At 39.3% G+C, this 16,041-nt stretch overlaps 1 protein-coding gene across 4 annotated transcripts in view; it reads left to right on the forward strand.

Moving 5' to 3' along the window:
* Nucleotides 1-16,041, forward strand: part of RRAS2 (RAS related 2) — a 74,557-nt gene that overhangs the window by 49,917 nt on the left and 8,599 nt on the right. For 3 of the 4 annotated variants that reach the window (XM_072725592.1, XM_072725594.1, XM_072725593.1), the window contains exons 2-4: nt 7,714-7,801; nt 8,704-8,806; nt 8,980-9,088. In XM_072725592.1, the coding sequence (XP_072581693.1) occupies nt 7,714-7,801; nt 8,704-8,806; nt 8,980-9,088 (300 nt within the window). Of the gene's footprint in view, nt 1-7,060; nt 7,285-7,713; nt 7,802-8,703; nt 8,807-8,979; nt 9,089-16,041 lie in introns of all 4 variants that reach the window. The other variant, XM_072725591.1, reaches the window with a different exon arrangement.

Genomic DNA, 16,041 nt, shown 5'->3' on the forward strand with positions numbered 1-16,041 from the left:
ACTTGACAGCTGCTGTTAAAAAGTGACACCAGGAAGAGCCTGACTCTGGCTCCAGCTGCCTGAAGTTACTGCAGCCTTCTCTAGTGTTACCAGAGGAATTTGCACTGCTCTTGTGTTAGTAGATAGAGGCTGCTGATGGATAGCTAACTAGGTCCTTATTGTGCCCTGTGAAATCACTTTCTGACTTCTCAGGACAATCTTCTGGACTACTGGGTTTTCTAATGGCCAGTATTTTGGGGTTCTGTGTACTAGGTACCTTGCTTAACTCCAAGGAGTTTCTAAGAAGCATGAGTTAGGTGGTGGATACATCAAATCTAGTTGGGAGTATGTAACAGGGCTTTAACTGGAATTCTAACCTATTTTAGTTTCTCTTGAAGCCCAGAGGCTGAGAATAAAACAGTAGTTACCAAGTTACCTTCATATTTCAACGACTTGCATAGAAGGTAGCCTTAAATTGGTTTTGCATATTTTGCTTGTACCTTATCTCCAGGGAATAAAAGTGTGGAGAGTTAAGGGTTCTAAGACAAGTATGTTTTGGGAGAGAACTGCTAGAATGTGGTGTGTTCTGTGTCTTTTCCCACCTCTACACACAGCTTTTGGAGGGGAGGATGCTTCTCTTAAGCCCCTTTCATTGAAACCAAGTGATAGAGGAAGCTCTAATAGAAACATTCTGAGAACTTGACATGTATCCCCTGATGTTTGGCAGAGCATAAGGAATAGTATGTAAATCTGTGGATCTGTAGCACAGCAGAAAGGAACGGGCTGTATAGTTAGTAATCTGCATTTCAGAAGACAGTGTTTCCTTGAGCTTCTGGATGGAACCAGGTTAAAACCTTCTAAAGAGGGATATTGTGCATGACCACCTAGAAGATGATATGAGCCAGAAGGAAATGCCTGTGAAAACCCCAAAGATTGAAGTTTAGAGGCATAAATGGCCAGTACTTATCAGGTTCTGGGAATTACACATGGAGGACCCCCTGTAGGGACTCTTTTAGGAAATCCACAATGGACATAAGATTTCATTGTTGTCGCCTCTTTGCCGCTCCTTACTTCTTCCCACTCCTTCAGCTACAACCCTAAAGGAGCCAGAGACAGCCTTGTTAGAATAAAATGGGGAAAGAGATGATGACTGGTGTCCCCCTCACCTTGCCCCACCCCCACCCCCACCCCAGCCCAATTGCAGACTTTTTAGCTCTAGCTCAGAAAGGGAGAAAAGCTTTTGAATTTAGATGAGTATTGACTGATACACTGTACAAGACATCTTATTTATTGAAATCATAATGTCTTAGGGCTGGCAGTGATTGAACAACTATTTGTATCAAAGAATGATTGGAAAAAATTGGGAGACTTGAGTTAGATTTTGTTCATGAGCAAGGAAAAATTTGCCCACAGAAGGGCTTTGAAGGAAAGTTTTATGCTTATACCCTGTTGAATTTAGCTCATTGCATCATTTATACTTTCACATATACACATATATGAAAAAGATAAACAATTGTAAACGTAAATTGTAAGTACCAATTACTAATAGAAGGTATACGTAAAGTTTGGTGTACAGATTTTCCAAATCGCAACATAGGTCTAGATTTTCCCAATTTCAAAAATTCTATCACCTTGAGGGGTAAGAGTAATCCAGGCATATTGAGATGGTTTTCTAGTTGGAGTGTTTGTAGGTCTTGCAAAGGAAGTAAGATATGGATTGGGCTTCATTAGGTATGACCTGTAAGAACCTACTGTGTGTCATAGGCTGTACTTTGTACTCCACATACAGTATTTTACTTTTCACCATAATAATCCTGCGAGCTTAGTATTATTTCCGTCCCCTCCCCCTTTTTTTTGAGGGAGGTTGGGGCTGAGGGAAGAGAGAATCATTAAAATATATTTTGTTATTTATTTATTTTTAGACAGAGCTGGGAGGGAGGGGCAGAAGGAGAGTGAGTCTCAAGCAGACTCTGCCCAGAGTCCAATGCTGGGCTCAATTGGAAGAGAGAATCTTAAGCAGGCTCTGTGCTCAGTGCAGAGCCCAGTGTGGGGCTCCATCTCATGACCCTGAGATCACGCACGACCTGAGCTGAAATCAAGAGTTGGAGGCTTAACCGTTTGAGCCACCTAGGCACCCCAGTATTATTTCCATCTTATCAGACAATGAAATAAAGTTCAGACAGGTTAGGTGAGGTGCTTTAACTTCCTACAGGTAGTAAAAAGAGAGAGCTGTATTCTGGTTTATTTGACTTACATTTCAGGCTCTTTCCACTCCACCCTGCTGCCTCCCTGCAGCCCCACACACCAGGGTACAGTGGTAGGATGAAGCTGCATAACCTCAGCAGACACTCCTAGCCTGGAAGAGAAGGGGGGGCATACATAGCACTCACTGGTGACTGCAGCTCTTCAGTCCCTCTGGTCATCTTCCCCATTCCTCCCCTAAACACCCCCCACCCCACCTCCGCCCCTTCCCTTTCTGGAAGGTTTCTTTTTTTTCCCATGGTCCTCCAGTGCCACATCTATATTGGGTGCTAAGATGTGCCCTCCTTAAATTATCCCTGTTCTTAACCCTTTTCTGTTGAGGAAATGAGCTTTAGAGATGTTAATCATTTTACCGAAGGACTCAAATAGCTGGGAAGTGGAAATGGCACCTGGGTTTGAATTTCAGGTTTCTCAGACTGTGGAGCCCATATATTTTCTTCTCATTGTGCTGCCTCCAGCAAAGACCTCATATACATATATTAATAGAAAATGAGCCCTTATAAAACCTCATGTTTTGGTTTATCATAAATTAGAAAACATAATACAGGTTTTGTGGATAGGATTAAGAATGGGAAAATACTGACTTGAAATGGAGGGGAGCGGGGAACCACAGAATTCTGTATCTACAGTGTTTCAAGATGTGGATTCTTTTAAAAAAATTTTTTTTAAAAGATTGTATTTATCCATTCATGAGAGGCACACAGAGAGAGGCAGAAACACAGGCAGAGGGAGAAGCAGGCTCCATGCAGGGAGCCCGATATGGGACTTGATCCCGGACTCCAGAGTCACGCTCTGAGCCGAAGGGGTCGCTAAACCGTTGAGCCACCCAGGAATCCCCTCAAGATGTGGATTCTGTGTGTAGTTTGGGAGAAAAGAGGTGAGCTGAACAGGATATCAAGAAAAGAAAGTCTCCCTTTCCTTTCTTTCTGTACCCCGTGTTTTTAGAGGACCCTGAGACTCTTCTGAGAATGGCACTATGCTCAGAAATACCCGTTCCTTTGCCTACAACTCCCCAGTGACAGTTTAGATCTAGCCTCCTGTCCTTTTTATATGCAAGGGTAGTAAACTTAACCGTTGTGCTGGATTTGCGGAGTTGCGGGAATCTAATTACCCATCCCGTTGTGTAGACCAGGCACCGCTCTGTGGCAGTGCTTGGGAACTGCACTTTCACCGGTAGCTGGGGGTCAGGAGAAAGTGTGCTCTCCCTCCTTCCCACTGAATGCAGAAGTGGCCTCAGCTCGTTTTCTTTCCTCCCCTTCCCCCTTCTTTTCATCTTTAAGGCGGTGGCTTTAAAAAAAAAAAAAAGCACCACGTCTAAAGCTCATTAACATCTCTAAAGCTTTTTAAGGTGGTGCTTTTTTTTTTTTTTTTTTTTTTTTTAAGACACCTTTGAGTGGGAAGATAGTGAGCTGGGAGTTCTCTTAGGCCAGGCAGAATTCCTGTTGTGCAGTCTCGTGGCGTATAGTCAGGAATACTGTTCCTGCCATGTCACAGCATGATGCTCTTGCATTATTAAGGCTTCTGATGACTTTACCCAGACCAGATTTTATCAGAGGGAAATAGACTCTGTCTGAATGGGATAACTTCCCTAAATTCTAAACTTTCTCCATAAATCTTAACCTTAAAGAGATTTATGTCCATTTGCCCTTCATACTACCTGCAAGGCATCCTGCCCTTTGAAAGTAGGATGCTTTCCCTTACTCTCCAGTGAGGGTCCTTCTCCATGCATCCTTTCCTGTGATACCAAGAAAGTACATTACTTTCTCCGTGGCCCCCTTTCCTTTCCATGTGTTCTCTCCTGTCTTCTGCTATGCAATACTGTCCTTATTTTTTTTTCTTGCTTTCTGCTATAGAATGTCTTTCCTGGACTGTGATTGGCAACTTCTTTCAGCCTCAGGAGAGAGAGAGAGACTGTTTTCTTTTCTGGCAAATTGCTGTGAACTATGTTTATAAGTGAATGCACACATAGTTCTATACATGACTGCAGTATTAACCACTTAAATTTTGTTGCCTTCTGAACTAGCATGGTATTGGCATTTCATGCTGTTTCAGTTCTTTGGCCAGTATATTTCACACTCCCCATTCCCCTCACCCTCAACCACAGACCTGGATGTTGTGTAAAAAGCAGTGGGGCTCTGTGAAAGTTGGGCCTTGTTCCTGTGATGCTCCATAAATAACTGTCAAACAAATGAATGAAGCCAGGAGAACAAGAGCAATTGGTTGAAGATTTCAAGTAGTAAAAAATAAAGCTAGAAGGTTTTGCATTCTGTGTAAAGAAAGTACTGAATCCTGTAAACAGCAGGGAACCATTACATTTATGTATTTTATAGAGTTCTAATTTGTATACATATAAAAAAGCGCACACATTTTATGTAGAGCTTGATGAGAGTTTTTACTTGTGTGTATATCTGTATAATTACTGCTCATATCCCAGAAAATACCTCTAAAACCCAAGATGAGGAGATTTTATCTTGACTCACAAGATATTTCAGATGCCAGGTCCCATGGTTGATCTGTGGTATAACCAGGATTAGGATTATTACAGTTGTTCTCAGGATTAACACGTCTTTATACTTGAATACTAACTCATACCCTCTCATTGTGTGACAAAAATAATACAGCGTGGTTAACATTTATCAATTGCCAGCAAGTCTTGGCACTTTATAGGCACAACTTCCATTATCTGTTCCAAGAGGATTTGTTACTATTGTATTTTACAGATGCTAAAGGTTAGAGCGGCATAGTAATTTGCCTCAGGTCCCAAAGCTAGAACATAGCAGAGTTCGTGTCAAAAATCTAGGACTGTCCATCACCAGACTGCTTTGATGGACAAATCGGTGATCTGCTAATTGGTGGTGATCTGCTGCCCCAAATACTTGGTATCTAGGTTATGTAATAGACATGGTATATCTCTGTGGTGGGAGGTGGATGATTATATTTGTTTAACTGCATGTGAGAAATGTTCTTTTTAGGCTCATCCTGACCCGTGACTTACGAGACTTGAGAGAGAGGAGGGGGGCTTGGGTTCTGTGTGTCAGGTCCTGGAGCGGTGTTATTTGGATGGGTTTTTATGAGGGAAGAAGATGCTTTCAAAGAGGATGGCTCCTTAAAATCGATATATGGCAACAGAATGATGGTCCCTACAGACATGATTTGAAAACAGGACACAATGAAGATGAAACATGGACCTAAATATCTAGAAATCCCAGCAATTAGTTTGTCTTAAAAACGTCAGTGGAATAAGTATGTGCCAATGTTAGCAAAATGGAGAATTCTTAGGACATTAAGGTTATGTTGGGTCACCTGGGTGCCCAGTTGTTTGAGTGTGACTCCTGATTTTGGCTCAGGTAATGATCTTAGGGTTGTGAGCTTGAGCCCCACGTCCTGCTCTGCCCTGGGCATGGAGCCTGCTTGAGATTCTCTATCTCCCTTTCTCCTTCTCACCAAAAAAAAAAAAAAAAAAAAAAAAAAAGAAAAAGAAAGAATAAAAGAAAGACAGCCAATGTTTCAAGAGCTAAGGGTCAAAGAAAATGTGAAACTTGAAAATTTCCTCAGCCACTAAAAGGAAAAATAATTTATTTTAATGGCTCTCAAAGTTGCTTAAACCCAGTAATCTTCTATATACATTAATGTTTTACTTCTGTTTCACGGTGCAGGAAAAAACCAGTCACAGTGAAAGAATTCATTATTGTGCATGACTAAAATATATTTAATATTTGTCCATTATTTTTTTCAGATTAAGTGGGAGGGAATGTGTGGCACATTTTAGCACATTTAGGTATAAACTGGGAGTAGTCAATGAAATTCAGGTTTCACAAGATGAAAGCATGGCAGGAAGTATCTGATTGCTACCGAGAAACATGTTTCAGGAAGCTAATCTTAAAAAGATATAAACAGCATGCTTATCCAACTTGCTTGGGGGAAAGAATGCAGTTTTAAGTTGTTTAGATTAGTGTGTACAAAGATACTGTTGCCAGTTGTATCACTTTTTGAAGAGGTGTGGGTGCCAAAAAGTAAGTTTGGGATTGTTTTAGTATCTGTTTATTTTTAAATGGGGACTGGGTGGCGATGGAGATGGTTTTCTACTCAAAGCTGCTCCTGTTGGTAAATGTTTCTTTTACAGACTTTGTTTAAAAAAAATCATGTGTTAAGTGAAACCATCCAAAGGGAAATAGGATTACGGATACTGAATTCTGTGATTAAAGTTAATCCTAAAATATAAATAAAATATAGAAAGTGGCCTTCAAAAATAAAATACATAAAATCATAGTAGCAAGCAGACCAGTGTCCTTCTTCCAACTCCCCAACCAGGGGTTTCTCTTACCGTCTTGCTCAGATGCCTGCCTCTGAGTAGCCGTATGGTGTTTGTGTATGTCAGAGGTTGGGGGTTGTCACTTAAGAATGCTGTGTCCCTGGAGTCAGTAGGTGCAGCTGCCAGTAACCTGCCTGAAGGATGGCTGAACCCCTGTGGCTCTGGTTCGCAGCATTAAGTGGTCTTCCTCTAGGTCATTCCCTCAGATTTGGTCCTGAGCCAGTGGGAAAGTAGGCTCCGAGGAAGTCAATCAAGAGGGGAGAGCAAAGGAGATGCTCAGAACAAAAGAAGGATGATGTCAGTGTCCTAGTTAGTGCCCTTCTGTAAGAAGGGGGGGGGGGCGGTTAGGAATAAGTGCTCTCTCAGATTCTTGTTGTTGCCATTGTTTGCTTTTTAAAACCTTAAAAAAAATTGTGAAGTGTAATACACATTTTTAACTGGCCCACTGAGATTCTTCCCTTCTTACTCTGCTACCCTAACTGTTCTTTCTTCTGGTGATGATTGCAGAAGATAACAGTTGGAGGATTTGCTAACAGAAGAAGACAGGAATAAATGTTGAGATGAAAAAACAACAACAAAAAAAATATCAGCGAAAGAATAAGTTTGAGACCCCTGCAAATAAAAACAAACAAACAAACAAACAAACAAAAACAATTCTGAAATCCCATGGGAAAAAGACAAGGTGTGAGGAGAGAAGGGGAGAAATGAAGACAAGGCCTGGGATCTTCCAGGTCTCTGCTGTCTCCCTTTGCTTCGACTGCTTTGTTCTCTGCCCTGATGCTCACCACTGAGTTGAAAATGGACCTGGATTATAACTGGTTGTCTTTCTAGTTTATAAAGAATGTGAGCTCTAGGTATATATTATCTTAGGTATACATAATTATGAGAAAGTTATTGTATATAATTATGTAAAAACCGAGTAGGTCTTTTGGACTCTTATTGCATATACCAGAAAGGAAAATTGTGGTATTTAGTACCTTTTCTCCACTTGAAAGCGGCTCTGAATAGACTTCAGTTAATGGGGAATCAACATAGCAGGATAAACCTCAATACCATGAATGTATTGTCAGTAAAAATTCTGGATAAGTGGGATTTGATAAAGTTGATACTTGGAGAGGCAAGTAAACATAGATTTAAAAATAATATTATTTTTCTTACAGTCCTATTTTGTAACGGATTATGATCCAACCATCGAGGATTCCTACACAAAGCAGTGTGTGATAGATGACAGAGCAGCCCGGCTAGATAGTAAGTAATCTTCTTTTATTTGATAGTTCACATATCATATTTTTAAAAAGTAAGCTTGGGTGTTTTGCTAGTTGCATACTATGATTGAAGTATTAGGTGGTCTTGAATATAAGCCTATCTCTTTCATTAGTTTTGATTGGTGAATCAGCATTTTAGGATAAATATTCCTCACTAAATGTAGTGTAAAACAATAATTGTGTTCATCTTGTGCTAGTGAAACCAGTTTCCACTGTAACTTGTCGAAGTTGTATTTTTGGGGACATTTGGAAAAAACATGAGGTTTTGGCTCTTCCTGCGATCTTGCAAAGGTTCAAATGAGTGAAGTAAATATAGACATGATTGAGTATTTGTTAACTTGCATAGAATTTTTAGCACAGAGGTTTTAGCAAATAGGCTTTTGTGCTTGGACATATACTCTGTGTCTCCACAAAAGATAGCCCTGATCTTTTAAGTTACACAATTCTTTCATTCACAGAGATTAAGACGTACATTAGCACCTGCACTTTAAGTGTGGTGTTTGGGGGTTGGGGAGAGTAGACCAAGATTCCTTTCCTATCTTTTTTCAGTTTTTTCCCTGGAGGAGATCAAACATGCAAGTGACTTCAGAGGTTATCTGACTCCATCTGCCTAGATGTATTTGATATTTTTAACCTTGTAATTGGTATGCTAATATATTCTAGCTACAAAATCAACCCGTACTGATGAAGATGACTCTGAAACTGTCTCAGTGAGATATGTTTGTCTTTAGTGTTGAGAATAAAGCACTACGAGGAAAATGCCATGTCTTTATTATACTAAGTCTGATGTGCTCTAAGGACCACATTAATTGGGCCTGCCCTTGTGGAGAAGCCATTTATGAGATGAAAACATGAACATAGTTACATGTGTTGTTTTCTCTTTAGTTCTGGATACAGCAGGACAAGAAGAGTTTGGAGCTATGAGAGAGCAGTATATGAGAACTGGCGAGGGTTTCCTGTTGGTCTTTTCAGTCACAGATCGAGGCAGGTTTGTACCAGTATTAAGATGTAGATCTTATGTTCATATCTAGATCACTATTGTATTGAATTTGAACTTTCTTGTTTTTATAGAAAAAGGTAAAGTAATAAGGTACTAAGTGGGACGTGGGACTTGCCAAGTTCTGATATTTGAGCAAATTGATTTGTCTGTTTCTGTTTTAGTTTTGAAGAAATCTATAAGTTTCAAAGACAGATTCTCAGAGTGAAGGATCGTGATGAGTTTCCAATGATTTTAATTGGTAATAAAGCAGATCTGGATCATCAAAGACAGGTGAGAAGGAATGTTGCTGCTGGGAAGCCCATTGTTGATAATCATGTAGGTGAATAGATGTGTTTCATGAAACCAATGAAATTGCCATGATCAGAAAAACTGCCCAGTCTGGCACACTGGATCTGGGGAAATCAAATTCTCACATATATTTACACAGAACTTCAGTTAGATCCTGTACACCTGTAATTATTTGCACCAGCTCCATTTACATGTTATAATTTCTTGGATAATCTCCAAAACTCTAATTCAATTAGCTCATCTTAAAGTTACCTTTATTACAGGCCACGTTCATTCAGTGCTAATGCTAAATACCTTCATTTAGAGAATGACTTTGACCTGAATGAGAGTATTTGGGTTTTCCCTGCATCCCATCAGTGATGGAGTTTGTTTGTTTGTTTGTTTGTTTGTTTATTTATTTATTTATGTTTATTTAAAATTCCTTTGAACCTTTAGACCCCCCCCTTTTTTTTAAAGATTTTATTTATGGGGGGGCGGGCAGAGACACAGGGAGGAGTAGCAGGTTCCATGCAGGGAGCCCAATGCAGGACTCGATCCCAGTACTCCAGGATCACGCCCTGAGCTGAAGGCAGACGCTTCACCCAGGCTTGAGTCATCCAGGCGTCCCAAAGAAGAAGATTTTTAGTATTTAGTTTTGTGCTCAATTATATTCACTTGTTTCTTTACCCACTTATTGCACATTTAATTTTTAAAATTTGAGGTATATATATCGTCCACTCATCTTTTGTAGGGGAGCAGAACAAAGTCAGATGTAAATTAGTGCAGGGTTTCTTTATTTGGGATTTCTTTTTGTGTCTTTTTATTTCTTTTCAGGGTTTAGCCTCTACTCCACATCTGGAATATAATGGTTTAAGTTGTTTTTTAATTTTTGCTGGTATTTAAGTTGTCTTTTGTTTTTATATAGCTTTGTGTTAACATTAAGGTTTTGTTGGAGAAGTACAAAAATCAGGAAAAATGGGTTCATAACAGATTGAGGACAGCCTTCTATTTTGTAGTTAACTATTTAAAACAAGTCTTTGATTTGTGTGTTCTACTTGTAAAATTTTGTTGAAGGTATACCAAGTTTAAAATATGGGCTTAAGAGTATTAATGTTTTAATATTAAGATTTAGAAATGTTTACTGGTGATACTTGATATAGAATAAATTTTATTGCTAGGACTTTTTAAAATCGGAAGTATTATAAAGTTAAGGTGAAAAAATTTGATCTTCACTTCGAACCAGTATAAGCTTTTGGAAATAATTTAGAATAGGACATTGCTCACATCTTGAGTCTAGGCAGTCTTATCTGTTTTTTAATTTATTTTTGGGATCATTTCCTTCAGGGTTTCTGAACATAACTGTATTTATTAAATGTTGCCAGTAGAACCTGTCTACTGATGTTCTCAGTTCTTTCTAGTACTAAAAACACTTTTATTTGTCACTGGATCTGGGGAATGAATAATTGCAAAGTAGCTCTGCAGTGAACAAGCTCTCTTCCCTGTCTCACGCGGACTTCTACCCCAGCAAGCTGAGTGCTTTCTGCCCTGATTATGGAAAAGATTTTTCTCAAACCTTTTCATGCTTGTACACAGCTCCAGTAACAGAATAGGTGGGAGGACTAGGGTGAGTTGGAGTGGTGGCAGGTCAGGGAGAGTGGGGAAGCCTACATTCACCAGAACAAACAGGGCCTGCCGTGATGGGCCTGGGGCAGAGGGTCTGTAGGAGTTATTTGTAAGTCATCTCTCTACTGGAGGCTGCCAGTATTTGTGGTATGGTTTCCATCTGTCTGCAGATAGTCAACAACATATTGTGGCACTTCAACTTGGTTTCACACCATGGGCTTATAAAATTTTTCATCTAAGTTCTTTTCCTTTTTAAGAGTAAAGATTCTCAGAGTAAAATAAAAAACAAAGTGATGAGAGGAACAGTGTAGGGAATGATAAGTTTCATATTTCTGTCACCCTGAAGATATGCAGTTAGCCTGGAGTAAGTTCTTCTGTATTCGTTTCTCTGCTTTAAACCATATACAAGATAAAATGTATATGCTGAAAGCTCAGATGTGTGTATATTCAAGAGAGAAGAGCAGGTGGCTGAGATCTGACTGCTTAGTTTTCACTTGTTCCTGTGGATTCTGCTCTCTGAAGGATAGGCACCGAGAAAAACTGGATTCCTGCTCATGCTTCATTGCCTCTGTTCTAGGTTCCTTCGTACACACACTCAGGCATGACTGCTGCACTTGTGGGAGCCTTGAGTGCTGACTGGCTGCAAATCCTACCACCTTTCCCTTGTCCAATCATTTTCTGCTTGTTTGCATGATTATTACTCACTTTCTCGTTCTTAAATTTACAACACTTTCTTCCCCTTCCTCATTTTCAGCTAATGATGAGTAATATTTTCCTACTTCACTGAGACATTTCTGCATGTTCCACCTCCACATGTACTAACCCAAGTACACATGTACCCCATCAATTGTGCCTTCCCCCACTTTGGCAGATAAACTGTTCACCTCTCTATGCCCATCCTCTCTGGTGGGCGCTGGGTCCCATTCCTTCTCACCAGCTCACAGGCCTCACCCCAGCAACCGTCCCGTCGCCAGTTGTTGCATTTCTCTGCTGCGTGATCATTCCCACCAGCATGTGCCATGCTGCAGTGGCTCTCATCTTTAAAATAAAACATAACTATGGCAAAAGCTTGTTCTTAATCTCACATTTTTCTCCTGTACCTTTCTGCTTCTTCTGTCAAGCAGAACTCCTTAAAAGTGTTATCTACATTTGTTCTCTCCTCTCTTTCCTGCCATTCTTGCTTGGCCTGACCTCAGGCATGCAGCACCCGAGTCAAGGTCACCATTTACGCAGATGTCAGTAACATTTGACACAGTTGTTTGTACTCCCATTTTTTGAAACACTTTGTTTACTTAGCTCTGGGACACTGTAACCTCTGCCTTCTCCCTCCTCCTTTTGCTGATATTTCCTTCTCTCTCTCAGGTGTCTTAGGGCTCAGGTAAATTCTCTTCTAAGGTGCTGGGTGTACAGAGACCACCTTTCTTTTACCTCCCAGCCTTGAGGGCTATGCACAGTGAAATTGAGGTGTAGTAAAGGGGTTTCACCTTTGAAACCTCTCTTCAAAATTACAGGTGTTGTCTAGAATGTCTTGGCACCTTGCCTTGCTTTGCTGACAGCCTGGACAGGCTACAGGGATCCCGTAAATATTTCTTCCTCATGTTTAGAAATGCTTACTTTTTTGGTCAGCATCCTGAAAGGGTTCTTATTCAGTAACCAGTTGGGCTTGCTCTTAATTATTGACCCAGTTCATTCTTTTCTGCCTTTGTTATAGACATGATCCTTGGGACTTTTTCTATTTTCTAGCCAGTTTTTTCTTATATAGCAAATGCCAGTTCTCCATGTTCTTTGAATTTGTGGGTCAGTCCTGGGCATTCCGCCTACTAGTTCCTGAGATTTCTTTCTTTCTTCCTTTCTTTTTTTCTTTTTTTTTTTTTTTAAGATTTTATTTATTCATGAAGGACAGAGACAGACAGACAGACAGACACAGAGACATAGGCAGAGGGAGAAGCAGGCTCCATGCAGGAAGTCTGATGTAGGCCTTAGTCCCGGGTCTCCAGGATGCCAACCTGGGCAAAAAACGGCACTAAACCACTGAGCCACCCAGGCTGCCCAGTTGCTGAGATTCCTAAACTCTTCTGGGAAGGGAGATTGGCCGGAAGAGATTTTGCTTACTTTCTTTTGGCTTCTGTATCTCTGGATTTGCTGCTTCTACCCATCCACCCATGCAATATTTATTGAACCCTTTTTCTAGACACTAATGGTAGAGCAGTAGAAAAAACAGGGTCACTGAAGTTTACATTAAAAAGAATTTGAATGGCTAGAGTTACCACGCTCCTAGTCCCTTAGAGACACATTGATCATTTTGTTCATCATGTCAAAGATGAAGGAAGAAAATATAGCCAAATGACTTGTTTGTGCTTGCTAAAATGTTAAAGGTAAATATGATAGCACACTGATTCTGAAATTTAATATAGCAGTATTTGGGCTTGGATTGTGGACTTCATGATATCTCTGATTTCAAGTTCCTTATCCTTGACTCAGCTCTCTCTAGAAACAGACTGTTCTTGTTTTGTTTTGTTTTTATCCTCTCTTTCCTCCTCCGGCTTACCTTAGCCTCTCCTTCTCCTTTCTCCCTTATTAGGTGCTAGTGCCTCCTGTCAATTTGAGTTAGGAACCCATTACACTTAGAGTAATACCCAAATGCTAACCCCGACTCCGTCTCTTAGCACCATGACCACAGTGTGTCCCTGTAGCCTCTTAGGAAAAAGACATCACCTCTACCCCCGGTAGTAGATTAAAGGTCCTCTTCTTGCCTTACCTGTTTGTGCCTTGTCTGCATCAAAAAGATTTGTGAACCACTGAGTGTAAGTAGCATGAGGCTTCTCAGTTTTGACCAGGTAGTTTTGTTCATGCTTTGTCCTTAGCACATAGAACAAAGATATGCACTCAATAAATATTTGCTGAATGAATGATTCAAGGCATTCATCAATGAATCAAGGCATCAATGAATCAAGATGTGGTATTTGATGATTCTTTCTACACAGTAGATATTTTTGGAAAAAAAAAACAAAAATAACTTTTGCTTCTGTAAACTTAGGTTATTCATAACTAGACACATCCCTAAGTGAATATTGTAAATATTCTAGTTTATTCCTCTTAAACCCAGTTTGTTTAATAAAATTACTCTTATATTTATTTTGCTCTTCTCTATTGGGAAATGCAAATACAGATAAGTTCATTATTGTGTATATCTGCTAATATTCATTTATGTCTTGGAAGTGAGACTTGCTGGTGGTTCCTAAATATAGATCTGTGAATTTGTTCTATTGAATTTATCTTTGTTGTTTCAAATGAAACATTTTGGGTAGTGTTGACCTATCAAGTTAAAATATCCAGGAGATAAGGTGTTTAGCATTATTTGGGATCTTTATGAAATTCTCTGGGTTGGGGAACCTCTAAGATATCCTTGTTTGTGTAGCTTTCAATCTTCTTTGATTTCTGGCTTCACAAAACTTTGGCTTTGTCCTATGTGATATTATTTTTGTGTATTTTTGTTTGGTTTGGTGGTAGCAATGCTATTTCTATTTCTTAGTTAAAATAATATTACATCATTGAGCCCAGAAGCAGCTTTATATGTGAATAGAGATTTCTTGAACAGAAATCTGTGTACAAACTGTGCTGACCTTGATTCTTGGGAGATAGTGATGTGAGACCATGCTTTAAAAATAAATAAATGAAGCACATAAATAGTCTTAACAGTGGGGATTGTTTTATCATCTAGGCCATTAATTAATTTTACTTACTATGCATAAAGATAGGTCATTTGCCATTTCTCTCCAGTTGAATTACATTATGCAGAGGGATTGGGGAAGGTACCTTTTTGAAGAATAGTTGAGCAGAAAGACAAATAGAATTCTTAAGGGCATATATTTTCCTTTCCCAATAAAAGTTATATTAGCAAAAAAAAAGTTATATTAGCATAGTAATTCTTGATTGGCTTGTCTCAAATATTAATTTTTATTTTTTTCCTGTATGTTTTCATTTACTTGTTTGATTGGTCCTACTCAACATATGTCTTTAGTTAATGAATATGCATTCTTCTGAGCTCTGGGCGTACGAGACAAATATCCCTTACCCCCTAGCTACGAGGGATATGATGTTGGGAGAATAGGAAAGCAAACCCAAGAATTGGAATGTATTGTGTTCAGGGTTTTGTTACTGGCCACTCTAGGGCATGATGTGAGCTCTGGGGCACTGTTCCAAAACCACATTGACACTAAGGGGCAAGTTGTTGATTGCTTGAGTCTTGAAGTATTACCAAGGAACAAATAAAGAGTATAGAGTTGGGAGAGAAGGGGTGGCATCCCAGGAAGAAGGAACAGAGTTTGTTATAACATGGGGATATTTTTGTGGGAAGGAATTTCCCATGTCAATTTAAAATAGGAATTTTCTTTTTAAAATTCACTTTTGTGAAGCTTTCTTTTCTTTCTTGGCTTTCTTACTTGTTAATTGCTTGCTTGATTTGATTGATATTATATTTCAAAACCATAGGCCTTATGGTACATAAACTATTTTGAAGAGAGGCAGGAAAGTTTTAAAATTTATAGAAACTTGGATATACCAGTGCTGTGGAGAACCTGCCTACTGCCCTTTTGGAGCACAATGAGGTTATCAACTATTATGAAGTAATTATATTAGATATATGTGTTAATAATCTAATGATACTGCCTTGAGGATGCTGAATTTTGGAAATGGATTGTTAAATTGAGAGAGCAAACTACCTTAAAAGACTAAAGGGAACAATACCTTGAGCTCAAATAGGGCCAGGAATAATTCCTATTCTAGTTAGCTAGAGTGAAAAACCTCATAGTCCTTGGGGTATTGGGTAATGTACTCATACAGGTTTTGTTCCAGTGATAGAGCAAAATGAGTCCTAGATGAATCCTGTTCTGGTACTACATAACAAAAAGGATCACACTTTCCAAAAAGCTACATCTGAGGGGCAAGCTCAAGAAAGTTTATAGGCATATAAACTATCTAGAACCCAATAGGTAAAAGTCCAGTACCCAACATCCACTCAATAAATACCAAGCGAGAAGCAGGAAAATATGACTCATAACAAGGAGAAAAAGCAAGGAATAGAAACAGACCCAGAAACAACACAGATGATAGAATTAGTGAACAGATACTTCAAAAAGTTCTTATGACTATATTCCATATGTTCAAGAAGCTAGAGAAAATTGAATGTGATAGGTAGAGACAATGAAGATGGAGAAAGATCAAAATCAAACTTAGAGAAATTAAAACTGCAATGTCTGAGATGAAAAATACCCTGGCTGGGATTAACAGCCAGAAGTAACAGCTGAAAAGCTTCTAAACTGGAGGAAAAACTG

Source organism: Vulpes vulpes, chromosome 11 (genome assembly GCF_048418805.1).
Source record: "Vulpes vulpes isolate BD-2025 chromosome 11, VulVul3, whole genome shotgun sequence".
Taxonomy (NCBI): domain Eukaryota; kingdom Metazoa; phylum Chordata; class Mammalia; order Carnivora; family Canidae; genus Vulpes; species Vulpes vulpes.